The sequence below is a fragment of the Ursus maritimus genome, unplaced genomic scaffold (assembly GCF_017311325.1).
Source record: "Ursus maritimus isolate PB19 unplaced genomic scaffold, ASM1731132v1 scaffold_13, whole genome shotgun sequence".
Classification (NCBI taxonomy): domain Eukaryota; kingdom Metazoa; phylum Chordata; class Mammalia; order Carnivora; family Ursidae; genus Ursus; species Ursus maritimus.
In genome coordinates, this window is record NW_024423675.1 from 62,072,946 (window position 1) to 62,100,286 (window position 27,341).

Genomic DNA, 27,341 nt, shown 5'->3' on the forward strand with positions numbered 1-27,341 from the left:
GGTCCCTGAAAGGTGAAAAGAAAAAACAAAACAAAACAAAAAAACCCCAAGAGACTAAAAGCAAAATTGAAGCCTATAAGTCTTCATTTTGGGTAGAGATTAAACAGAAACTTAGGCTTTGTGAGTATGATGTATTCTCTTGGAAAGTGGCAAATTGAATTCTATTTTATGTCTGAATGTAACTTTTAATATGTCTTGGAACCACATTTTCTAAAATGGGAGGACATTGAACCGAATGTAATTTGTGCATTTGTTTGAACCAGAATTTCATTTCATGCCATGATCGCTAAGGAAATGCTCTGGCTTGACATTTTCTCCCCCCAAATTTTGCTTCCTGTAAATCTTGTATTATTTCCCAGAAATTTACAGTACGTTTTAAGAAAACATTGAATTACTTGGAGTATCCTGGGCCAAGGCAAAGCATCCCTTTTGCACTGTTCTTTAGGTCAGTTGAATTGGGCAACTTTTCAAGTGAACTGCCCATTTCTTAGACTGTGGGTAAGAAGAAGAAGAATGGAGATTTGGGTTTTTCTACATTGACCAAGCAAACAATTGCTTAGCTTTCTATTAATTTCACTTTATCAACATCAAGTGTAAGCAATTGAAAAATTATACAGCATGAATAATGAACTCTGAAGGCCAGAGGAACTCAGGGCAGAGCCTATTGTAGAGATAGCCTTTAATGTGTCCCGTTGTCTTTTCAGAAGAGGATGAACTAGACGTGCCTGAAGACATCAATGTCCGGGTCATGTCATCCCAATCCGTGCTTGTAGCCTGGGTGGATCCTGTTTTGGAAAAACAGAAGAAAGTTGTTGCATCAAGGTACTTTCCCTTATTTCTTTGTCTTTATTTGAAATACGAGAGATGTGGTTTTCTGGCCCTGAAGAGACATGTGTTTATTTGAATGACTGTATCTTCTGACATATCTGAATGCTGGCCTCTGAATGGTAGACTATTCTATGACAATCTAGCTAATCTCAGGTGTGGTCACACATTTTCCACAGATCAGATATGACCAGGGCTTCGTGTGTAGTGCACACAGCAGGACCTCACCTCTCACTTGCTCAGAGTTTTATCTTGTGTCTGGAAATTCCCTAGATTCCATTTCTTTCTTTGCCCCATTTGTGTTTTGCTTTATCTCACTACGATCTATTTGTGAGCAGAAGATATGGCCCCAACTTCGAAGGAGTCTTACCTTTCCTCCTGTTATCCAAGAAGGGTGGCAGTAGAAAGGATTTTTTTTTTTTTTAAAGATTTTATTTATTTATTCGACAGAGATAGAGACAGTCAGCAAGAGAGGGAACACAAGCAGGGGGAGTGGGAGAGGAAGAAGCAGGCTCATAGCAGAGGAGCCTGATGTGGGGCTCGATCCCAGAACGCCGGGATCACGCCCTGAGCCGAAGGCAGACGCTTAACCGCTGTGCCACCCAGGCGCCCCAGTAGAAAGGATTTTTATGTAGAGAAGGGGACATTTGTCAAATGCCTTGTACACAGCAGTTCTTCATACATTCTTCAAACACTGAATCGCTTTATGTCCAGCTCATTTGTGCATAGCAGAAGGCATGTTTTGTCTCGTAAGCCATGATGTTACGCCGTTACACTGATTTACAATAGCAATAGAAGAAAAACAATCATGAGGTTAAAATAATTTTTGTGTTTAAAGAAGCCACTGGTGAACACCATTCCTTTTAGCGGTAGATTAATCTAACCAGCAATATTTTATGTGTTAAATGACTGAATAGTTTATATTACCAAGAGAAAGCCAAAGATTTGGTGGTCACTAGGGCACTACGTATTAACTTTTGAACCTATCTACAACCAGGAAAAGTGAACATCCTTTAAAAAATGAATGGAATATAATGCTGAGATTATATATGTATTTTATCTATATATTTTTATTTTATATTTTTATTATATATATTTTTATCATATAATTTATTTTATATACACACACATATACCATTATTTGTATTAGATATAGTTTCTGTTACTATCTGTTAGTAAAGAAAAAGAAAAAGAAATCTGCTTCTTTTGAAAGACCCGAGAAAGCTCATAGTGATTCTCTTCCTAACCATTTTGTTCCTCATTACCACTGGACTTTGATTTCCAACATCTTGATGAAAAGGAAAAAGCGCTTGAGTTTTCTTAGCAAGACTCTTGAATTAATTGGCAGGCTGTGTCTGCAGCTGAAGTCTTATCTTGACTTATTAAATATCACCTTGTTAATGCTTCAGATGCTTTCTACTGCCAAGTGGCTGCAAAGAAAATTTCTTGGCAAAGGAATACAATAAATGGCATTTGCAACTCTTAGAGTGTGGAGGATGTCTTCTGTCTGGGATTGTTATTTCCATGTTTGTTCACACTGTTTCTCTCCCTGATAATCACACAGTAGAGTTCCTTTTGTAAGCTCCTCTATCTTACTCTGTTTATTACACATTTTTGCTCCTTCTCATGGTGATAAGTCTACTCCAAACCACATGTTGCCTTTCCTCCTGAACCTACAGAAAGCATGCCTGCTTTGGCATGAAGTGGATCTTCTTGTCTTTCTTTTCTGGAGAGCCAAGATACCTTGGGCCAGTTTCAGTTCTTAATATTGCTTTTTCCACACCACATACATGCACACACATACACACATGTCCCTCAGAAGGCCCTGCCTGGTCAAAACTGTCCTGCTTGTGTCCCTTTCCTTCTTAATCTCTGCTTGAATTCGTGAGCAGTAGGACACTAAGCTTCATCTTTTCTGGCCAACTTTAGGCACCTTTCCTGGAACTTAGGAGTAAATTCTTTGACTTAATAGCATAGTCAAAAATGTAGATTTTTCTCCTCTTTAATTTCTCTGCTTAACCTCCAAAGTCATTACTTATGGGGAAGGAAAAAGAGCAAGGAACCCAATGTTTAGTTGCAGAGAATTGGTCAACGGGGTGCATTGTTGCCTTGCGTTTTCTTATAGACAGTACACTGTGCGCTATCGAGAAAAGGGGGAATTGGCAAGGTGGGATCACAAGCAGACCTCCAACAGACGCGTGTTGGTCGAGAACCTGATTCCAGACACCATGTATGAATTTGCAGTCCGTATTTCACAGGGTGAAAGAGATGGCAAATGGAGTACATCTGTCTTCCAGAGAACACCAGAATCTGGTCTGTATTTAAAATGGCTTTTGGATCTTCCATTTGGGAAATGCCCTGAAAATAAGATTTAAAGATGGTTTAAGAAGCCAATGGTGATAAAGGCCAGCAGAGGCATTTTTTTAAAGTAACATTAACCCTAAATCTGGGAAGTGATTCTACGTACAAGCGGAAAGAAGTTCAGGAACTGTTGCCTTGGGTCCATGTTTGTCCTCCACTGGCCATCTTCATTAGCAGGTTATTCGGACATGTGGAGCACATTACATCCCAGGATAGAGCATAGTCATAAGTCCCCGCTGGATATGTACATGCCCCTGGGTAATTCATGGCTCTGGAGGGTAAGGGAGACTCTTCTTTCCTAAGGCTGAGCTTTTGTTTCATTCTGGGGGAGAATTTTGCTCTGTATCAATTATTTTCTTTTAAATGATGTCTTTAAAAGCTTTATTAAAAAAGAAGTTTAAACTGGATTTTCATCTTTTTTATATATTTCAACATTCAGCAATGAGAGAAATTCTGAATTTCTAAAAGCATTTCCCTGGATATGTCTAAACTCACTACATGAGGTGGTAGCACTGATATAAATCATCATATTGCACAAAGAGTAATGAGAGTGTAGAATTTTCTGTCATGTATAATCAAAATGAACCTAGTAGTAGCTTCAGTGAAAAATCTATCTGTAGGGACCATACGTCACTTACTTTTAGAATATCCATAAAGGCACTTTAAACCTTGGGTCCTTGTCCTTTTGTAGCTCCTACAACAGCTCCTGAAAACTTAAACGTCTGGCCAGTCAACGGCAAACCTACAGCGGTCACTGTAGCTTGGGACGCACTGCCTGAGACCGAGGGGAAAGTGAAAGGTAGGAACCTCATTATTTAAGGTATCAGGTGCACACAGGAGTGACATACCCCAAATAAAGATGTGTACATTGACTCTGATAAGCACCAGGTCTAACAGCAGGCTTGATGACTGGAAGAGCAATAGGGAAGCAACATATGTATATGGGGCACTAACCCAATGGACAAGGGTATTTCTTGTAGGGTTCTTACGTCAGTAAGATCCAGGTACTCATGAAGATGATTTTGCATCTTCTCTATCCACAGCGATTTGGGTGCTGCTGTCAGGAGGGGTGTTTTTGATTGTATGGGTATGACATCATAACCTTTACCCATACAAGTAACAGCCTTGTGTTGCATGCTATGGATCTTTTCATTGTACCAATAAGATCATGGAATGTGGGAGTAAATAGGAACCCTGTGGGACCACAAGTGTCTTGAATGAGACCATAGATATTTAATGGGTTTGAAAATCAAGTAATAAAATAAAATAAAAAATGGATTTTTTTCCTATTTTTCAGCCTTTTAAATTAATTATTATTATTTTTTTTGGTTGAGGAAAATGTGACCTTAAAATAGAAAAAAATGCCAAAGATGAAAAGGAATTAAAATAGAATAAAATGTCCACAACTACTTAAATTTAAAAATAATCTGTTAAGAATATTAAATAAAAACACAACTTCCTTTTAGTGTAAAAATATTTAAGAACCTTTCAGAAGTCTTTTCAGAGACATTTTAGAAGACTGTGTGAAGGTTTTCCCCTGACATTGCCTATTCAAATGTACCCTAAGGGTACGTTTTATTATTACTTGATTTTGGAAGCCAACTTAAGTCTATGTCCAGAAACTCTGAAAGGTTTGTGTAAGCTTAAAGAAATCGAGAAAATTATTACTAATCCCCTCTGGGAATTTCTTAACTGAAAAAACTGAAAGGTTCTCTTGTATTCAACTGTAAGTTATCTTTGAGGACCTGTAAAGATGTCTTTGCATGGAACAATGGGGTAGTAGTTTCTAAACTTAATGCTTTCTCATTTGCTTGCAGTTTGTAAAGAATATATTGTACTATTCTTGCTCGTTCTTTTCCCAGTGGAATAAATCAGAAGCAAATGAAGAGAAGAAATATTGAGTTGGCCCTTTAAATCATCCTTTTTATGACAGTTTGTCGTGATGCTGGCAAACATTCTGAAAATTGCATAAAGACGTTTTTGGCTGACTTTTGTTAGTTACAAAAAAGTCAATTGTTGCTCCTTTCATGACTTTATTATCATGCTACTTATTTGCTTTCTTTCCCTCTCCCACATCTTAGTTTATATTTATAGCTCTTTGGCGAATGAACCTCCCTGGTAGTCAATGAAATATTTTCAGAAAATAATAATAGCTACTGAGTTTTTTGTCCAAAAGAACTCACGTATCTTAACCCTGCTTAGGCAGTTTTCATAAAGGGGTGGTGATGGGACTGAAAAGTCATAATTACACTGGGGAATTTATATGTATGACAAATATAAAACATAATAGAAGAATATAGTTTAACATGGTTACATTTTTTCCAGATGAATTAAATTTCTAAAAAAATCTGTATTACCAAATTTTATAGACAGTGGGTTCTTTTAATTCTTACTTTGACCACCACAAATGACTAGTTTGTTCATTTTCAAAGAGAAAAGAATGTGGGTGTGTTTTTTTTTTGTTTTGTTTTGTTTTTTTTTTAGACAAATGCTGCAATGGCATTTTTGGTTGAAGTTTTTTAATTAATGTACTTTTTAAAGATTAGATCTCAGGGAAGAGAAAAGGTCTTCTGTGCTCTTCTACATATGACAAAGATAGTATGACAGTTGCTTGGTTTTTCTGTGATTCAAATCATTTTTCGTGGTTAGCTCCTACTCACATTAATTTGATAAGTTTTGTAAGTCTTAAGTTTATTGAGAGGAAAATAGGCAAGACAGTTTTTAGTCGAGGGTGGAAATTCTGCTTCAATACATGGCTTCCTTACGTTACGGTATTTCCATAGAAGCATAGAGCTATATTAGGTCCTTGGACTGAGTTTGCTCTGATTTTCAAAGTTCAAGGGCATTACATGTTTGTAAATATCACTGATTCGAGATGGAAACATTAGACATCACATAAATCTATGAACTGGCAAATTTTCCTCACAGTTTTAAATACTGTGAAATATCCTTACCTAGATATATTGAGTCAGGATTGGAATTTCTGCAATAGTGAAATTATACTCCAAATATGGAATTTATCTGGCTTAATAGACAAATAGCCCAGATCAATACACTGAGACTCTCAAAGGTGTTGGTAGCGCTTCAGATTTAGTTCCGACCATTGTCATTTAAATCTTCCACGGCTTCTTCTACTCAGAATATATTAATGCTGACATAGTAAATTAGTAAAGGAACACAACGAAGAAGAGCTCCCAATGCAGTGTAAACAGTTTGGGTAAGTTGTATGAAGACTGGCCTCCTGGGTTCCATTGTTTAATTTGCTGGAAATGGAAAACTGCCCACGAATTCACTCCAGGGCCCGTTCTGGTAGCCTGAATGAATGGGAGTTGACCTTCCACTTGTCTTTATGCTCCAGCTGCTGACTTGGCGTGCATTGTTAGAGTATTAATTTTAGTAATGCACGTTCTAATTCATCCTGCCCATACAGTCTGTCTGCTGGACACAGGACTGTTTTCAGTTTCCTCCTTCCAACCGTCTGCCAAATCATTTCAGAATACATTCTTTCATACGCCCCGGCTCTCAAACCATTTGGAGCAAAGTCCCTCACCTATCCTGGAGAGACTACTTCTGCCCTAGTGGATGGTCTGCAGCCTGGGGAACGCTATCTTTTCAAAATCCGGGCCGCAAACAGGAGAGGACTGGGGCCTCACTCCAAAGCCTTCATTGTCGCTATGCCAACAAGTAAGCATCGTGTGTTCGTGGCTCTCTCTCTCTCTCTCTCTTCATTACCGCTAATTGTGATGTGTTACTTTGAATCATGCTCGTGGATTTAGAACTGCTCTGTTGATGATTTGGGGGGCTAAATTTGGTGATTTCTAAAATATTTTTATTGTCCCTTTAAAAATTCTTCTCCCTGAAGACTAAAAGATCGATTGCCAGTCATATGAATTACTATTACAATATTACAGTAACATGAATGTAATAATTATGTGATTAATCTTATATCACTGTGTAATTTTGGGCTTATGATGACAGGGAAAGAACATATTTACAGGTGTAACGTGACATTTTTAATTGTTAGCTCTCTTCAATTTCTAGATAGCACTTAATATTTTTAGTTTATATTCCATTATTTTGGAGTGTAGCTTTAGTCAGAAGAATTTCAATTACCTCGTTATCTCACCACTATCAAAATCGAGCAGGTTAATAAAATCCCAAATTGGAGGGAGGTGTTTTGGGGCTGTATTTCCTTTTCTGCTTCCCCATATTTACACCAGATATTGGGAACTGTCTCCTGCGTGGTGTGCGGTGAGGATCCCCAGTATACTGCAATATTAAACAGTTCTGTGCTGGAAAAACTGGAATAGATAACGTTTGCTCCCTCTGGGTCCCCCCTTGCCATATATATTTCCCCCCTCTTGCAGCATCCCTTCCTGCATTCAACCTGCTCTCAGGAAAGGATAAATTGTAGGGCACCTGTAATATAATGTTTTGCCTACCCCAGGAGTCTTTTTAGTTTAGGCCTTATTTTGGGATTACGAATGTATCCATTATTAAGGGGATTTTACATAAGAAGGAGGAAGCTGGTACAGACATGTTAGGGGGGATAGAGAACTCTTTGTAATGTCTTAATAATGACAGATTTGTTGCTCACCTGTCACTTGCAAATCCCACACAACACATCCCCATTTAGTTTTGTGTATAGATCATTCAGCATTTTGTACCAGGCTCTTGTGTATTTCTTCCCTACATCACGAACAGTAGTAGTATCCCAACAGTTATATTAAGAAAATCCTACATAAGATTTTGCATTCACAAAATCAATGGATTACTTTAAAGTACTCGTTTCAAAATTTCTGCAAATAATAAGCTGTGCCGTAACTTGATTCAGTTTATAGAAATTTAATACACATTTTCTGGGACTATATGTTACTTAAAGCAAAAAAGAGATCTTTAAAAGAGATTGCCATAATTCGGAAAATGTGTTCAATGTCTAAATAATGAGAAGTTATTAATTGTAATGACTAATTAGAAATGCCTCCACACTGCCATCTTAAACACTTACCTGATGTTTCTCAGCTTTCAATTTTTTTGACGGCAGAATCTTTAAAATCTATTTTAGCTGGTTCTGGTGAGTCCGATGTGCAGCAGAAGACCCACCCCGAGGATGGCTGGAAATCTGAAAAGCCAGAGACTTCTCCCAAAGCGCCCGCTTCCTCAAAACACACTCATTTGCCTATTTCTCCCCGAGGCAGAAATGTCAAGGACCCTCTCCTTGACTTGAAGAACAAAATATTGGCTAACGGTGGGGTGCCTAGAAAACCCCAGCTTCACCCTAAGAAGACTGAAGGGCTGGGTCTTCAGTCGACAGAAATCACCGATGAGGAGGAGCTGGATTCCCGGGGGGACCCACCAACGTTGCCCTCAGAGACCCAAGACCGGAAACCACAGCAGAGGCTACCAAGTAGATCTGTCCCCCCAGTCCTCACTCTCGGGAGGACCCCAGTGAAAGCACAGACGCCAGTGCTGTCCCAAAAGGAAGGTGCAGAGCGGGGTGGCTCCTCTCTGGCTTCCCACCCTCGTCCAGGGGTGTCCTCCTCTGTACCCCACACACGCATCGAGGGTAGCTCTCACCGCCCTTCGGGGGGGCCCTCTACCAACCTGCCCCCCAGCTCTGCTGACAATGACTCAGTGGGCCAAGAGGAGGACGAGCCAGCCGCAGGCTCCCGGGACCCCAAGGACGCCGCCTCCCAACGGCTGCCTCCCAAGAGCACTGCCCAGGCTCGGCCAGCCCTGTGGCCCAGCCGCCAGGCCACCTCCAGTGCCCAGCGGGACAGAGGCCCTGCGTACCACAGCACAAAACCAGCCTTGCCCGCGCGGAGAGCACCCCATTTTGGGGGTAGGGAGGAAAATTCAGGCGCTTTAGTCTCACCCTCAAAGCTTTCTCCGCCCCAGGGAGGGTTGTCTCGGCTGCTGCCCACCCCACCACACCCTGGGGCTCCACTGTCCAGGGGCTGGAAGAATGGTCACGACGCCCCAGCCACCAAGTCCAGTGCACCGTCACAGTCCAAGTCTTCCTCGTCTTCTGGTCTCTCCTCAAGGACACAGGTCCCTGAGGGAGAACATGCCTCTGATGGCGAAGGTGACAATGATACAGAAGATAGAGGCAGGCAGGCGGAGGCCGCGGCCCCGACGTCTCAGGCCCGGCTGCCCTCAGGTTTGTTCAGAAACAAGCCCTTTGCTGCCCACACGAGATATCCAAGTCGGTTTGGCAGCAGCCGAGGACCCCGGTTGCATCCTTCCAGCTCCTCGCCGTCCACCGTGTCCCCCCGAGTCCACTCAAGGGTGAATTCTCACCCAGCTTCGGACCACAGGCCTGGCTCGGGGATCCATGGAGATGGAGCAGAGAGCGAAGCTGAGGATGAGAAGCCGCTTCCTGCCACCGTGGTAAACGACCACATGGCTTCCTCCTCCAGGCAGCCTGCCTCCCTGGGCGTGGACCACCTAAGAAAAGGCCCGCAGAGAGGGGCGAACCTTCAGCGGAAGGAGCCCCTGGCGGAGAACCCCAAATCCGCAGGGATTGAGGCAGGCGCGCACCCTCAGGGCAAATCCCTCCCTTCCAAGGCGCTGGATGTTCAACAGAGCACAGAAGTGGGCGTGGACGGCGGCTCTCCTAAGGCGCAACTGGCCCCCGCTCGGCGGCCCGCGACGCGGCCCCAGCACCACCCCGGGCCCGGCGTGCCCAAAAGGATGGCACCCGGCCAGGGCCTGGGTGCGGGGGCCGCCGCTCCGGAAGGGCAGCCTTCGCCCGCGGTCTCCGTGTCGCAGCCACAGCCCCGCGGCCCCGCGAGCAAGGACGTGGGGCGTCCGCTGTCCAAGCCCGAGCTGCCCCAGGCTGGGCGTCCCCACTCCGCGGTGCAGGAAAGCGCCTCCTTCTCGGACCCCTACGCGGCCAGAGGCAGTCAGTCCCCCCACACGGCAAGCTCCCGAGGGGTGCTCCCCACATCTCCCCACCATCGGGACGAGGATTCCGAGGGCAGATCCGTTGGAAACCTCCACGACAGCACAGAAGCGGAGGCTGGAGGCTCCCGGGCGCCCGCACACCCGGCCCGGGCCAGGGACCCCATCTTGTCCCTTCCCAAGCACCTCCAGCTGGAGGCTCACGCAGGAGGCGCGGGCGACAGTCACCTTCGCAGACCCCCAGGCTCCCCATTGAGGCCCGGCAGCCCCCGCCACTACCCCCACGCCCGCCCTAGGGTCCCGGGCCGAGCCGGGCCCCAGGCTGTGGGGAACAAGGACCGTGCTTCCCAGGCCGTGCCGTCCAAGAGGGAGCCCCTGACCTCTAAATCGCAGCAGTCGGTCTCGGCGGAGGAGGAGCGTGAAGATGCCATGGTGTTTAAAGGAGGAAAGGACGAGGACCCTCTGTCCTCCTCTGTTCCAAAGTGGCCTTCCTCCTCCAGCCCCAGAGGCAGCAAGTATGTGGATGGGAACATCGCTAAGGACAAGACGGACCCTGCCATTGTGCTCTCACTTCCCAGGGTGAGCTCCCCTCAGGACGAGAATGACACTCCTGTGAAGCGTCCTCCTCCTCCTCCCCCTGCGGGCAGCTCCCCGAGAGCCTCACACCTTCCGCCCAGACACCCCCACCGCAGCCCTGCCACCCCAAGCCCCACCGCGGGCACCCCGGCCCGGGTGCAGTACACCACCCGCGCCCCTCCTGTCTATTCTTCCACCACCCCGATGCTCTCCTTGCGCCAGCGCATGATGAACTCAAGATTCCGGAACCCCGTCTCCCGCCAGCCTGCGAGATCCCCTACCCGACCAGGTAATTCGTTTTTAACTGAACATTCTCTTGGCGGTTCTCCACGGGGTTCAGAGCCAATTCTTGAGAGGCTTTTATTTTATATTATTGAGTGTCTGCTATGTCCAAGCCTGTGTTAAGAGCTTTACAGATGTAACGGGATTTCATCCTCTTAACCACCTCTTGCATTGTTTCTCCTGGTTTTCAGAGGAGCAGACTAGGGCCCAGGGATCTGAGTGGTTCGGAGAGAGGTCAGACAGCTATGTGGCTGAGTGGCAGATCCCATCCCAGACGTGCTAATTTCCCAGGCCTCTGCCATTCCTCTATCACATTCTGCCTCTTCAAATTCCCCAGCATGCGCTCTTAATCTGTGAAAATGCATCACAGTCATGATGCCAAACTAGGCTTCCTGTATTTTAGGTTATTTTTAGTTGCTCACCTGCCAGGGTATATTTAAAGAACCCACAGAAAGGAATTAGGTAACTGTGTAGGCTGGATCTTGTTCTTGTAGATTCTGCATATAAAACTCTCAGTATACACCCCGAGATAAACTCAGATGTCTTGGATGCGAATTGCTTAAACATTGCAATCAGTGAACGTTATTTAAAACCTCCAGAAAATGCATGTTAAAGATGATTGTCACACGGAGGAGTGAGAGGCAGATGTGTGACTTACGTTGAGGACTCAATGTAGACAACTGTGAATTGGAGTCTACATGGACCCCAGGGCAGGATCTAAGTTATTTACTCCAAGTTTGCATTCAGTTTAGTGACACCTTGCACTCTCCTTGCCTGGAATTGGTGCTTAATGGGAGATTTTTGAATGAATGCATTAGTTTTGTTAGTCTGTACTATTATTAGCTTAGCAAAATGTAAAGACACAGAACAATGCCCTATATAGAAGTCAGTTTTCTATTAAAATCACTATTGTAAGCAAACATAAGAGCCTGATAATAGATGTAAAATCCACATTCCCTTGTATATAGCAGAAATTCAATAAATATTTAATTCTCATTAGCTATTTGAATGATAAAAGTAAGTCTCTGACCCACAGAGTTGTAAGAAAGTCCAAGTACTTTATGCTGTGGGTGGGGTTGGACCAGAGTGCTCCCAGCGCAGACCTCGACTCACTGTAGCTGATCAGAAATGCCAAGAGATGAAGAGGGAGGACAGATGCTAGGAGCAGACAGACCAGCAACCGAAGGGGCAGCTAACTGGACCTTCTACTTCATCTCTGAGCAGACGCTTCTCCAGCAGCCCCACGCAAGTCAGCACTGAGCTTTTACACTTGGTGATTGATGGACCCGATTCAGCTAGAAATACTTTAGTATAATCTGCTGAGAAGAGCAGGACAACATCTAGTATATTTTAGAGAGATTTTTCTCCATCCTTCCAACTTTCCTTCCCTCTATCTTCCAACTGGCTAAAATAATGCTATAGCCACTACCGTCCTTAACTTTATCTAGAAAATTTACTTATGCTGGACTCTCTCCTTTTCCCTGTATTGTTGGGAAACTGTGACTTTAGTGTACTCTTCGTAGACATTCATATTTGGTATTTAGAAGTCACAATTTAAGACTGTCTTCTAATATATGCAAGTTATTCGTTTAAAATTCTGTTTAGTATTTCTGTTCAAAATGATGCGTTACTATTTAGAGGTTAGTATGAAGTCAACTTTACAGGAGTGTTGAATTTACCAGATGCTGGGTTTTGTTGTTGTTGTTGCTATTGTTTTCTTTTGTGTGCATGTAGGGTATAATGGCCGACCAAATGTAGAAGGGAAAGTGCTTCCTGGTAGTAATGGACAACCAAGTGGACAAAGAATTATCAATGGCCCTCAAGGAACAAAGTGGGTAGGGTAAACTTCTTTACACATACCGGTTGTTTTGCTGTTGGGAAGAGAAAAATGGTGGGCATTGTACAGCAATAAGTGAAATGGTGTTTCGTTTATCTCCTCCAGTTTTAACCACTCCTATGTCAGTATATTTTTGTATTGCTTCTTCCAGTGCTCAGAAAGATCTTTTATTCTCCTGAGTAACTAGTTTGCTTTCTTCTCATAACTAATAAGACAAATGGGTCTTTATTTCCTGTTTGCTTTGACTGGTTAGGAAGATCATACAAATGTATGTTCCAGCCCCACAGCAATTACATAGACCCTGATGCTTAGCCCCTCAAATGGACTTCTTTTTTCCATCTCTGATAGTTTCATTTTATTTTTATTTTGTATTTTTATTTATTTATTTAAGATTTTATTTATTTATTTGACAGACAGCCAGTGAGAGAGGGAACACAAGCAGGGGGAGCGGGAGAGGAAGAAGCAGGCTCCTAGTGGAGGCGCCCGATGTGGGGCTCGATCCCAGGACTCTGGGATCACGTCCTGAGCTGAAGGCAGATGCTTAATGACTGAGCCACCCAGGCGCCCCTATTTTTATTTTTTATTATTTGATTAACTAGTATACACATTTTTCTGTAAATTGTCTCGAATCCTTCGTAAAAGAAAGCAGGGTAAAAACAAACAAACAAACCAAAAAAAGTTGGCTCAAATAGGCAATTTTCACTATATCACCTTTTGAATTTTCCAACGATCATTGTTTGACCGAAATAAAAAATAATTACTAGTATTTTATGTGTGTTTAAGCTAATTGACTCTAACTTCCTGGGGTTAAATGTTCAGCAGTTGTTGGTGAGGTAGAGGGTAATGGGCAGAACACCTTTACAATGTTCAAGGATTTAAAAGATTTACTAGAGAATCACAAAATTATTCTTATTTTGACTAGGAATTCCCAGTCAAAACTTCCCCTTTATTGCAGTAAGCTTTAGGAGAACATCTTGAGAGAGTTCATAAAATTTTTAGTCACAGGTAACGATACATTTTATCATTTCTCCAAGGAAAAAGGAATTGATAAAGAAAGAATGTATATTAAAGCGAAATGTCATTGTAAATAATTTTGCATTGGAACAGTATGGAGTAGAGTTCAGAAGAAGGGTTTATATAAATACATTTTATTTTAATTACTGAGACATCATCCAACAAAGTGGCATCCTGGCAGGTGTGGCCTGCTGTGCAGAGTCATGGTTCTCAGACATTAGGGAGCATCAGAGTCCGCTGGGGGCTCGACAAATAAGACTTGGGGTAGGGCTAGGTAATTGGCATATCTATCAAGTTCCCAGGTGACGCTGAGGCTGATGGTCCAGGCCACACTTTGAGAATCACCAGTGTAGAGCATGAGCTTGTTCCTTAACGGGAATAATAATAGCTTCCCCCCTCCCCAAAGTATCATAAATCGTAAGAACATGACATTTTTGCCTGCATTCTATATTAGGCAGTTTCATTACAAATTAAATGGATTTTGTTATATAGCAACTTCAGTTTTTGACATTAACAGCCAGATGGAAACATTTCATGTTTTTAATACACTAGCAATACGTGTTCATGGCAAGAAGTTAAAGCAATTCAGAAATATATGAAAAAGATCATTTCTAAGCTAAGAAACATCCCAAACCACTCCCCAGCGGTAACCACTGATAACAGTTTGGGATATGTCTGTCCAGATTATTTTTCTCTGCAGTTTTAAGCTTATATATACAAATGAATATATTTTTATTTCTTCCAAGTAGTCCTGTAATCTGGTCCATAGCAGTTAATATATGTAGAATTTCCCAATCCTTTTCATTGGCCACTAGCAGTCCACTGTGTGGATAGGCCACGTTTTCTTTATCCCTCCTCGCCACCGGTAAGCGCTTAAGTCATCTGCTGCTTTCAGCATTACACACAGCGTACTAAATGGTAGCAGTACTATGAATATCTTTTGCATATTTGAGAAACTTAAAACAATTTATATATTCTGTGGTTAAGCAATTATAGTGTGAAATGGGACTGTTTTGCACTTTATTCTTATTAGACCTTGTGAATGGTACAGACAAAAATAACATTTCCTATTCACATTATGGTTTCCTTCTGTGGAAGCTTCGTGGATATGTTCATGTAGGTGGATTCATGCTCAGTCTATTCTTTAATTTGTGTTATGGATTTAGGTCGTGGATCTCAACCGTGGGTTAGTACTGAATGCCGAAGGAAGGTACCTGCAGGATTCACAAGGAAATCCTCTTCGGATTAAACTAGGAGGAGATGGTCGCACCATTGTGGGTAAGTGAGAATGGTGTTTAGGCAACAAAAAGTGTTCCGAGTTCACAATTAACAGCCACCTACCCTTTTTTAATGGGTGCCCTAGGCCAGTTACTTTTAGCCATGTGGAAAGGAGTCCCCCAAAGAGGCAGAACTTAGCTTTTTCCCTGATACAACTGTAGTTCTACTCTTCAAACAGACTCCACCTTCCAGAAAAGGTGGTGCTTGACTTCCTTCTTGAGAAAGGGCAGCTGAGAGCAGTAGGAGTCAACAAACGGCAGCACAAAGACCAAACCCTGTCTGCTGCCTGTTTTTGTACTGCCTGCGAGCTCAGAATAGTTTTTGCACTTTTATTTTGATTTAAATTCGATTAGCCAACATATAGTATATCATTAGTTTCAGATGTAGAGTTCAGGAATTCATCAGTTTCGTGTAACACCCAATGCTCATTACATCACGTGCCCTCCTTAATGCCCGTCACCCAGTTACCCCATCCCCCCACCCGCCTCCCCTCCAGCAACACTCAGTGTGTTTTGCCATAGTTAAGAGTCTCTCATGGTTTGTCTCCCTCTCTGATGACTTCCTATTCCGTTTTCCCTCCCTTCCTAGTTTCTGCATTTTTAAATGATTGGAAAAAAATATAATAAAATAAAAAATCAAAGAATAATAATAGTATTTGTGACATGTGAAAATTATTTGAAATTCACATTTCACCAAGTTGTATTGGAGCATAGACACACTCATTCGTTTGTGCACTCTCTGTACTTTTTTGCCCTACAATGGCAGGGTTGGGAAGCTGCAACATGCAGCTTAAAATATCTGGCCCTCGTTCTTCTCTGGCTCTTTACAGAGGAAGTTTGCCACCCGGGTACAATGTAACTCTTCCTCCTTAGATGTAGAAATCAAGAGGAGGAAAGTGTTACTTTCCTGACTAGAGACTAAGAGTTATGTCAGGGTAATTGATGAACGTGATTATGTGAGTTAATACAGAGTAAGGGACAATATAAGAAGCCCAGAAATTTCTGGAGGGCAGCAGATATTGCTGCCTCTGCTGGATATCCTTTTAATGCTTCCTTTGCTTTTTGCTGATTGGAACATAAGAATCAATAAGCTTGGGAAAGACACTTTGCATTTGGTTTTACTTCCTCTGGATGATTTCATCTCATTGTACAGCTTTTGTCTGATTTTGTTTCAGATCTGGGAGGGACCCCTGTGGTGAGCCCTGACGGCCTGCCCCTCTTTGGGCAGGGGCGGCATGGCAAACCCGTGGCCAGCGCCCAGGATAAGCCCATTCTGAGTCTTGGAGGGAAGCCTCTGGTGGGCTTGGAGGTTGTCAAAACAACCACCCGTGCCCCCACCACAACTACACGACCCACTACGACGACCCCAAGGCCCACGACCACCACCACCCACCGCACGACCACCACTACCCGCTCAACGACCACTACCACACGCCCAACGACCACCATTCGAACCACTACACAGACGACCACCACTACGACTACCACCCCTGAACCCACCACCCCCGTTACCACCTGTCCCCCTGGGACCCTAGAACGACATGACGAAGATGGCAACCTCGTAATGGGCTCCAGCGGGGTCCCCGAGTGCTACCCTGAAGAAGGTAACGGCCTTCATTGTAATGATGGCCCACTTAACTAGCATGCTGCATTTCCAAGTCGGGTCACAAAGGCTCCAGGGAGGGGTACATAGGGGGCACAGTAGAATGGTGACTAAAAGCATTTCCAGTCCCACAAGGTTCGTTCAGGGGTATGTGTCCTAACTGGGGTTGTCAGATTTAGCAAATAAAAATATGGCATGGGACATACTTCATATGAAAAATTATTTGCTGTTCATTTGAAATTCAAATCTAAGTGCACGTCCTGTGTTTTATCTGGCAATCCTTATCACGACCCAAGTCAAAAATTTAGCTGGAACATGGAACATTATAGGAATGGATTAGTGTGTCTCCAAGTGTGTATTACTGGACATTCGTAGATTTGTACGTGTTATATTTTTCTTTAAAAAAAGGTTCTGTGATTCGCTATGTGATTTAAACAAGGCTAATTTCTTCCTGTTGGATTGTTCTGATCCTTGAATAGTCTCATTGTGAATTTCCAAGAAAAATAGAGTGTCCTAAACTCATTTGCTGGCCGAACACTTTCTTGATCAGCTCTCCCTTTGCAAAAGCTAATCCTTGAGTAGCTGGGCTCTGGTGGCAGCAAGGGCAGGACTGCTTTCCACCAGGTAGGACTGTGCTGTTTCCTCTGCTGTGGGGCGCCCCGTCAGGACGGTCCTCTGCCCTTGCTGTGTCTTCCCGCGGAGAATGCCCAGTTCCCCTGAATGGAAGCGAGGACCCTTCGGTCAGCTCACGGTGGAGCTGCAGAATCATCACCTTCTGTTCAGGCTGCTTTGGAAGAGGTCATTCTGCATTGGTGTCCCACTCAGAGGAGAAAAATTCATCTTCTTTCCCTTAGGTGGAAAAGAATCACCGTGGACGCTGTAAAACTTAATGTCTTTTTAAGCTGATGCAGGGTGAAGGCGCTTCGTTTCAGGAATCATTTTATGTGCCCGGCATTCTTTATGCAGCCTCGTTGACTGTGATAAGCTTGAACTTGAATGCTGTATTCAAAATGGGAATTCTCTTTGAAGTCGCTCTTCCCACAGAAAAGCTCCAAGTAAACAGGAACGTTGGACACATCTGAAAGTTCACACCAAAGGATGAGGAACCATGCTGAGAGGAAGGCCGTTGGGAAGAAGATTCGCACACTATCATCTCCCCAGGGAGCACGAACTGGAATTTACCTTTGGATTTCTGGTATGAAAACATTATGTACTTCCTTTGACCTTTCACTTCCGCATATATTGATGTGTTTGTTTTTTTTTAAATCTAAGTATAATTGGAAGAGCTATTTACTTAATAATTGTCTGCAAACAGGAGAGTGACTATTTTGGATTTGGATTGAATTACTACTATTATTATGAATATTTTGCATTTTCTTTTGTCTACATTTACAGAGGGCTTATAGCATATTCTTTTCATTTACTTTGAATTTTTGGACTTTCATCTGGCATGAAAGTTAATGTTTTTCCTGGTATTTTTGTTTCTTCTTCTTCTTCTTCTTCCCCTCCTCCTCCTCCTCCTCCTCCTCCTTTTGGCAAATCATAATGAATGTGTATGTTTTTCACTTCCCTTACGTCATCCTTCCACTTTCCTAGCACAGGCCAAATTAGTAGCCAGGTGTTAACTATAATTTGCCTCTAGGCAGCATTTTCAAAATAAGTACAAATCAATACCAAGTCTTGGGAAAAAAGTAAACTTGTGGAGTGCAACATATCATCTTTATATAACATTATAATGTACTATAATCATTATTTTAAAAATATTCCTGTATGGCCGATCTTCCTTTTTTACTTATGCTGCTCCACTAACAACTTAATTTTCTTCCTTGTGTTAATTCTAATCATAGTTATTTTTATTTATTTTAAATTATAGCTTTCTTGAGATTCAAATCACATACCATAAAGGTCACCCTTCTAAAGTGTATGGTTTAGTGGTTTTTAGTATATTCACAGGGTTGTGCAACCATCACCACTATCAAATTCTAGAAGAATTTCATCACCCCAGAAGAAACTCCATACCCATCAGCCCGTCACTCCTCATTCCCCTTCCTCCTAACCCCTGGGTAACCACGAGTCCACTTTCTGTCTCTATGGGTTTGTCTCTTCTGGACATTTCATATAAATGGAATCCTACAGGATGTGGCCTTTGTGTCTGGCGTCTTTCACTCAGCATGGTTTGTATTCAAGTTCCATCCATGTTGTAGAGTAGATCTGTACTTTATTCCTTTTACTGCTGATCAGTATTCCATTGTGTGGATAAACCACATTTTATCCATTTCTTGGTTGATGTATGTTTGAGTTGTTGTCACCTTTTGGCTATTATTACGAATAATGCTGCTCTGAACAGTGTGTACAATTTTTTTAAACACCTGTTTTCCATTCTCTGCAGTATATGCTTGGTAAGAGAGTTGCTGTGCCCAATGGTAACTTTGTGTTTAACTTTGGGAGGAGCTACTAACCTGTTTTCCCTAGTGGTTGCACCATTTTGCATTCCCACCAGCAGCATATGAAGCTTCCGATTTCTCCATATCCTCACCAACACCTGTGCTTTTCTGTCTTTCTGATCCTCACCATCCTGGTGGGTGTGAAGTGGTATCTCTCAGTGGTTCTGATTTCCAGTTCCCTAATAACTAATGCTATCCGCATGGCGATTTTGTATACTTTCCAATGATAGGTTCTGAAAGGGAAAGCGAGCAAGATCACATCTGGTGCCTTAGGTCAGCCCTGATGTAGAATTGAGTAAATTGACAAATGTTTCATCTTTATCATTGTGGCGGTGATGTCGTTGTGAGAAAGCCCATGTGGTAAACTAGAAAGGATGCAATGGCTCTTGTTTTTGTTATCCTGGCTTCATTCATAATTTTGTAAAATGAAATTAGCGAATGATGATTAACCATCTGGTGCGTGTGGATGGGGTTCTCCGTGAGCTACAGAAGAGCCCTAGGTGATCTGCCTCTGCCCCCGAAACTGCAGTAGACAGAAACAGCTCACTCTCTTGTCAGAAAACCAAAGCGTTCATTTTTTAAAAAGATTTTATTTATTTATTTGAGAGAAAGAGAGCACAAGTGAGGGTGGGGGCAGGTGGGGCAGGGGGAGAAGCAGACTCTCTGAGGAGCGGCTCGATTCCAGGACCCCAGGATCATGACCCGAGCCAAAGGCAGACGCTTCACCAACTGAGCCATGCAGGCACCCCCCAAATTGTTCCTCTTTACAATAACACAAGACAGGGTAAATAAAGATTGTTTTGCAGTAACCCCGAGAGCTCTCCAGGCCTGAAGCCTCGATGTCTCCTTGGACTTCTTTGAACTCATTGCCAGGCCTCGTTGCCCACTCACTCTTCCTGCAGCACGCTTCCTTTTTTTCTTAAGTTTTTATTTTAATCACCAGGTGCTCAGCATGGCGTGTGCACGCCTTAATCCCCATCACCTATTTTCCCCACTCCACCCCCACCTACCTCCCCTCTGGTAACCATCTGTTTGTTCTCTAGAATTAAGAGCCTGTTTCTTGCTTTCTCTTTCTCTCTCTGTCTTTTCCACTTTGCTTGTTTGTTTTATTTCTTAAATTCCACATATGAGTGAAATCATATGGTATTTGTCTTTATCTGATTGGCTTATTTCGATTAGCATTATACTCTCTAGCTCCATCCATGTCATTACAAATGGCAAGGTTTCATTCTTTCTTATGGCTGAAAAATATTCCATCGTATATCTATACCACTTCTTTATCCATTTATGTATCAGTGGACACTTGGGCTGCTTCCATATCTAGGCTATTGTCAATAATGCTGCTATAAACATAGGAGTACATGTATCCATTTGAATTAGTGTTTTTGTATTCTTTGGGTAGATACCCAGTAGCGCAATTGCAGGATTGTAGGGTAGTTCTATTTTTAACTTTTTGAGGACCCTCCCTACTGTTTTCCACAATGGCTACACCATTTTGCATTCCCACCAATAGTGCATGAGGGTTCCTTTTTCTCCACATCCTGTGTTTCTTGTGTTTTTTCATTTTAGCCATCCTGACAGGTATGAGGTGATACCTCATTGTTGTTTTGATTTGTGTTTCCCTGATGATAAGTGATGATGAGCACCTTTTCACGGATCTGCTGGCCGTCTGGATGTCTTCGGAGAAATATCTTTCATGTCTTCTGCCCATTTTTAATTGGATTATCTGTTTGTTTGTTTGTTTTGGTGTTGAGTTATGTAAGTTCTTTATATATTTTAGATACTAACCCTTTATCAGGTATGTCATTTGTAAATATCTCCTCCCATTCAGTAGGTTGCCTTTTAGTTTTGTTGGTTGTTTCCTTTGCTGTGCAGAAGCTTTTTATTTTGATGTAGTCACAATAGTTTATTTTTGCTTTTGTTTCCCTTGCCTCAGGGGACATTTCTAGAAAAAAGTTGCTATGGCCAATGTCAGAGAAATTACTGTGTTCTTTTCTAGGATATTTATGCTTTCAGGTCTCATATTTAGGTCCCTAATCCACTTAGAGTTTACTTTTTGTGTATGGGGTAAGAAAATGGTCTGTTTCATTCTTTTGCATGTCTCTGTGTTGAAGAGACTGTCTTTTTCCCATTGGATATTCTTTCCTGCCTTGTCAAAGATTAATCGACCATATAATTGTGGGCTTATTTCTGGATCTTGTATTCTGTTGTATTGATCCATGTGGCTATTTTTGTGCCAATACCATATTGTTTTGATTACCACAGCTTTAAAATCCAGAATTGTGATGCTTCCAGCTTTGCTTTTCTTTTTCAAGATTGCTTTGGCTATTCATAGTATTTTTTGATTCCATACAAATTTTGGGATTATTTTTTCTAGTTCTGTGAAAAATGCTGTTGGTATTTTGATAGGGATTGCATTAAGTGTGTAGATTGCTTTGGGTACTATAGACTTTTTAACAATATTTGTTCTTCCAGTCCACGATCATGGAAGGTCTTTCTGTTTGTGTCATCTCCAATTTCTTTCATCAGTGTTTTAGTTCTCAGAGTACAGGTCTTTCACCTCTTTGGTTAGGTTATTTCTTGGTATCTTTTATTTTTGTTGCAATTATAAATAGGATTGATTCCTTCATTTCTCTTTCTGCTGCTTCATTACTGATGTATAGAAATGCAACACTTTCTCTATGTTGATTTTGCATCTTGTGACTTTACTGAATTTGTTTATTAGTTCCAGCAGTTTTTTGGTGGAGTCTTTTATTTCCTGGTTGACCCATTCATTGTTTAGTAGCATGTTATTTAACCTCCATGTATTTGTGGTCTTTCTAAAAGAATTTTTTTGTGTGTGTCGTTGACTTCTAGTTTCATAATGTTGTGGTCAGAAAAAATGCATGGTATGATTTCCATCTTTTTGAACTTGTTGAGGCTTGTTTTGTGGACCAGTATGTGATCTGTTCTGGAGACTGTTCCATGTGCATGTGAAAATAATGTGGTTTCAGCTATTTTATGGTGGGATGTTCTGAATATATCTGGTAAATCCATCTGGTCCAGTGTGTCATTCCAAGTCATTGTTGCCTTGTTGATTTTCTGTTTGGAGGATCTGTCGTCAATTGATGTAAGTAGGGTGTTAAAGTCTTTTACTATGGGGGCGCCTGGGTGGCGCAGTCATTAAGCGTCTGCCTTCGGCTCAGGGCGTGATCCCGGCGTTCCGGGATCGAGTCCCACATCGGGTTCCTCCGCCGGGAGCCTGCTTCTTCCTCTCCCACTCCCCCTGCTTGTGTTCCCTCTCTCGCTGGCTGTCTCTCTGTCACATAAATAAAATTAAAAAAAATCTTAAAAAAAAAAGTCTTTTACTATAATTGTATTATTATTGAGTAGTTCTTTTATGTTTGTTATGTTATGTTTTATGTATTTAGTTGCTCCCATGTTGAGTGCATAAATATTTACAATTGCTGTATTTTATTATTTGATTGTCCCTTTCATTATTTTGCAGTGCCCTTCTTTGTCTCTTGTCGTAGTCTTTGTTTTAAAGTCTCTTTTGTCGAATTTAAGTTTTGCTACTCCAGCTTTCTTTTGACATGCATCTGTGTGATAAATATTTCTTCGTCTCCTCATTTTCAATCTGCAGGTGTCTTTAGGTCTAAAATGAGTCTTTTGCAGACGGTATATAGATGGGTCTTGTTTTTATCCATTCTGTCACCCTGTGTCTTTTGATTGGAGCATTTGGTCCCTTTCCATTCAAAGTAATTATTGATAGATATGTATTTATTGCCATTTTAATATTTGTTTTGTGGTTGTTTCTGAAGATTTTCTCTGATCCATTTTGTCTATCTCTCTTTCATGGTTTACTTCTTTTCTTTAGTGATATATTTGGATTTCTTTCTCTTTATTCTTTGCATATTTATTAGAGGCTTTTTATTTGTGGTTACTATTCGGCTTGTATATAACATCTTCTGCATATAGCAATCTATATTAAGTTGATGGTCATTTAAGTTTGAACCCATTCTCTACTCCTCTCCCTCCCATGTTTTAGATATATGACATCATATTTTACATCCTTTTATTTTGTGAGTTCCTTGGCTTATTTTTTTATAGAAATATTCATTTTTACTGCTTTTGTGTTTCATACCTTCATACTGTCATTTTTTGGTCTTTCCAGTCAAAGAGATCCTTTTAATATTTCTTGCAGGGCTGGTTTAGTGTTTATGAACTCCTTCGGTTTTTATTTGTCTGGGAGACTCTTTCTCTCTCCTTCTATTCTGAATGATAGCCTCACTGGATAGAGTATTCTTGGCTGTAGGTTTTTCCCACTCAGCACTTTGAAGATATCATGCCACTCTTTTCTGGCTTGGAAAATTTCTGCTGAAAAGTCCACTGATAGCCTTATCAGGTTTCCTTTGTATGTAACTGTCTTCTTTTCTCTTGCTGCTTTTAATATTTTTTCTTTATCACTAGATTTTGCCAATTTAATTACAATATGTCTTTTTGTGGATCTGCTTTTGTTGGCTTTTGGCAGGGGGAGGGTCTCTGTGCCTCTTGGATTTGGATTTCTGTTTCCTTCCCCAGATTAAGGAAGTTTTCAGCTATTATTTCTTCAAATAAATTCTCTGCCCCCTTTTCTCTCTTTTCTTCTGGGACTCCTATAATACAAATGTTATTACATTTGATGGAGTCACTGAGTTCCCTAAGTTTATTCTTGTTTTGCATAATTCTTATTTCCCTGTTCAGCTTGATTACTGGTGCTTCTGGGAGTATCTCCAATGTGGGCTGCTTATGCTCTGCTCTTGTGTCCTGGCCACTTTATCCTTTCGGCCAGCCATCTGCAGAGGCTCTCTTTGCCTGTTGTGGGCAGTGTTTGGTCCCTGGCCCGAATGTGGTAAATTTTAACTAGGTGTTCTCTGGTCTGCTTGTGAAATGACACCTGTCACCGCCACTGCCAGACTGAGGCCCTGCAAAACTCCTAGGTCAGAAGATGTGGTGCTAGCAGGGGTTTGGGCTGGTCTTCTAGTGGAGGGTTCCTGCCACAAATGGAACTGAAGCAGTTGTGATGTGGAGGAGTGGTTCTTCCACAGTGGAGGTGGTTTGGGGCTTAGTGTAAGCGAGTTAGGTAGCCAGTGTCAGCACTGTACTGCTTCCTGTGGGTGGCCCTGTGCTTACGCTGAGGGGTGGGAGAGGGAAATGATGCCTGCCAGTTGCTTTGTTCCTAGAGTGGTCTCTCTGTGAATGCTGTCTCTATGGGATACATTCTGAGATGAGTGAATAGCCTCCTCATTTTGTGCTCCAGGTGCTTTTCAGATCACTGTATCCATGCTGTATGTCCATGGCCATTTGCCCAACCTTCTATCCAAGGGCAGCCTCAATGTCCTCCAGGCTCTCCCAGAGCCAAGCCCACTGACCTTTAAAACTCTAGGCTTTAAGCCCTCCTGGTTGCCAAAAGTCACAAAATTTGGCCCTTCTCACTTTCTAAGCCAATTGCTATGGGGATTCATTTTTCCCATGCACTCCCCTGTGTGCTATTCTGTCTCTGTGCCCTTCTCTGTGACTGTGGCTCCCTCCCCACCACAGTAGCCATGATCTGTTTCTCTTCCAAGCTGCATCTCTGTACTTCTTACTTTCTTCAGTGTGGCCTCTTCTCTCCCTTTAGTTGTGGAGTTTTTTCTGCCAGTCTTCAGGTAGATTTCTGGCGTATTTAGAATGATTTGATAGTCATCTAGTTGTATTCGTGGGACAAGGGGAACCTACGGTCCTCCTACTCTGCCACCATCTGCCCCTCCCCTTCATCACACTTCTTAGGTTTGCTTTACTCTTTCCATCTATAGGCTAGCCCTGTTGGCCCAATACTCAAATTGTTATTCTTTATCGGGCTTTCTTCCACTAGCCTCCACTTGCCTGGGGATACCACACAGTCCCTGCTTCATTCGTCATTGGAATGAAACGTGTCAGGGCCAATGTTGGAGAGAGGCAAAGGAGCAAGCATCTTGGGTGGGAATTAGCTTCTAAAGTGAAATAAGTCAAGCAGAGAAAGACAATTATCATATGATTTCTCTCATCTATGGAACATAAGAACTAGGAAGATCGGTAGGGGAAGAAAGGGATAAAGAAAGTGGGGTAATCAAAAGGGGGAATGAAGCATGAGAGACTATGGACTCTGAGAAACAAACTGAGGGCTTCAGAGGGGAGGGGGGTGGGGGAATGGGATAGGCTGGTGATGGGTAGTAAGGAGGGCACGTATTGCATGGTGCACTGGCTGTTATACGCAACTAATGAATCATCGAACTTTACATCAAAAACCAGGGATGTACTGTATGGTGACTAACATAATATTATAATTAAAAAATAATAATAAAGATGGCTTATAATTTGAAAAATGGAAAATGCTGTGTACTATCTATGAAATACAATGGAATTTGTCATTTATTGGTAAAACAACTCTTAGTGGCCTTGATATTTATTTTGTAAATGCTGTAATGATCCTGAAAGGAGATGCATGCTTTCAGTAGGAGGCTCTGAAGTCAGCTGAGGGGCAGTCCCAAGGCTCCCCTTCACACATGAACTGCGGAACCACCTGTATCTGTCTCCATGCCTCTTACTCTGCTCTCAAGTTCGTGTTTTTCTCATGCCCCTGCTCTTTTGTTGTATTTAGTGCAGTCCATAATGTACACTCACAAGTGCCAGGGCTCCATGTGTACATAGCCAGTACTTAGCAAGCAACATTTTGGCCACGGCCCTTTGCAGGCCAGTAGCCTGAAGTGTTTGTTGTGGTAGTGCTAATGATCTATCACCTGCATCAGCGATCAGTGAAGGACACCTGCCCTTCAAGGCCCCTACTCCGCACTGCCCCCAGCTGGTCACCCACTTGTTATTACATTCCACTGGTGAAGTCCAAAAATTTTATTTCTAGCCCTCCAATTTTAAAATCTTTTCAAATCTCAAAGTCTTGGCTCACCTGGTTAAATCACATACCCCTTTCCTTTAAAACACTGCTTTAAAATAACATTCTAGGGGCGCCTGGGTGGCACAGCAGTTAAGCGTCTGCCTTCGGCTCAGGGCGTGATCCCAGCGTTATGGGATCGAGTCCCACATCAGGCTCCTCCGCTATGAGCCTGCTTCTTCCTCTCCCACTCCCCCTGCTTGTGTTCCCTCTCTCGCTGGCTGTCTCTATCTCTGTCAAATAAATAAATAAAATCTTAGAAAAAAAATAAATAAAATAAAATAAAATAACGTTCTAGGAATAACCTTGTGTCATTCAATCATTGCAGTAATTCAAGCAGTATTTATGTACTTCTTCATTTGTTATAAATGCCATATGTGTGTGCATATTCCTGGAAGCAAAGATGCATCTTATGTGCTTGTTTTCAGTGTTTTGTTGCCTTTACTCTTCTCTCTTTCTTGCCACACACACACACACACACACACACACACACGTGCGCGCATGCGCACACACACACTTTTTTTGCTTAATCTGACTCCCCCGTTAAATAATAAACTCCTTGCAGTAGAGACAGTGTCTTCTGCTTCATCTCACATTCTTCATGGTACTTAATTATTCATCTTTGGGTATCTAAGCAATATCTTAAGCTATAGACATTCTCCATTTTTCTAACTCAGAAGTAAAAGCCAGTGGTCTTTGTTTTTTAGGTTCGTTTCTACAATGGATCAGATGATGTCATACGTATTTGGAAATGTTGAGCCAGCTGAACATCTTCAATAATTTGTAACATGATCTTGGGGCATGTTTCAGAAGAACATCAGTCATTTTGGAAAACCATTCCACTCACCCACAGCTCACTCTCAAGATAGAAAATACAAGAGAATAATTGAAAATTCATTTGAGCTGGACCAACTTTGCAATTTACAAATATCCTGGTTTTCAAATGGCTGTCTTTAACCTTTTCCCTAAACTTCTACTCAGAATTTTTCTTATAGTTTGGTTAAATATCTCTGGAGTCAAGGCCCTAATTCTTTGGTGATATCTTGCACTCATTTTTTTTTTCATGACCACTTGGAGAAACTACTCAAGAGAATGAACGACGCCACCATGTTGGTGGCTGCCAGCTGTGGCTCTTTGATGTGAAGAGTTGGAAGCTTTTGACAATGATGCTGAGTTGATGTATAAAGCATATAGTTTTATGTAGTTCCAAATGCTTCAAAACAGGTGTGACAAATTCTGATGGCCAATTTTGTAAATAAAATAAAATAAAATAAAATACACTTCCTTACATCTG

General features: G+C 42.1%; 1 protein-coding gene across 1 annotated transcript in view; it reads left to right on the top strand.

Moving 5' to 3' along the window:
- The window catches only part of FNDC1 (fibronectin type III domain containing 1), a 93,919-nt gene that overhangs the window by 44,763 nt on the left and 21,815 nt on the right, over positions 1 to 27,341 (top strand). Inside the window, exons 7-14 of the mRNA XM_040627495.1 lie at positions 705 to 822; positions 2,951 to 3,138; positions 3,878 to 3,985; positions 6,682 to 6,870; positions 8,252 to 10,954; positions 12,682 to 12,782; positions 14,965 to 15,076; positions 16,251 to 16,679. Coding sequence (XP_040483429.1) covers positions 705 to 822; positions 2,951 to 3,138; positions 3,878 to 3,985; positions 6,682 to 6,870; positions 8,252 to 10,954; positions 12,682 to 12,782; positions 14,965 to 15,076; positions 16,251 to 16,679 — 3,948 coding nt within the window. The remainder of the gene's footprint in view (positions 1 to 704; positions 823 to 2,950; positions 3,139 to 3,877; positions 3,986 to 6,681; positions 6,871 to 8,251; positions 10,955 to 12,681; positions 12,783 to 14,964; positions 15,077 to 16,250; positions 16,680 to 27,341) is intronic.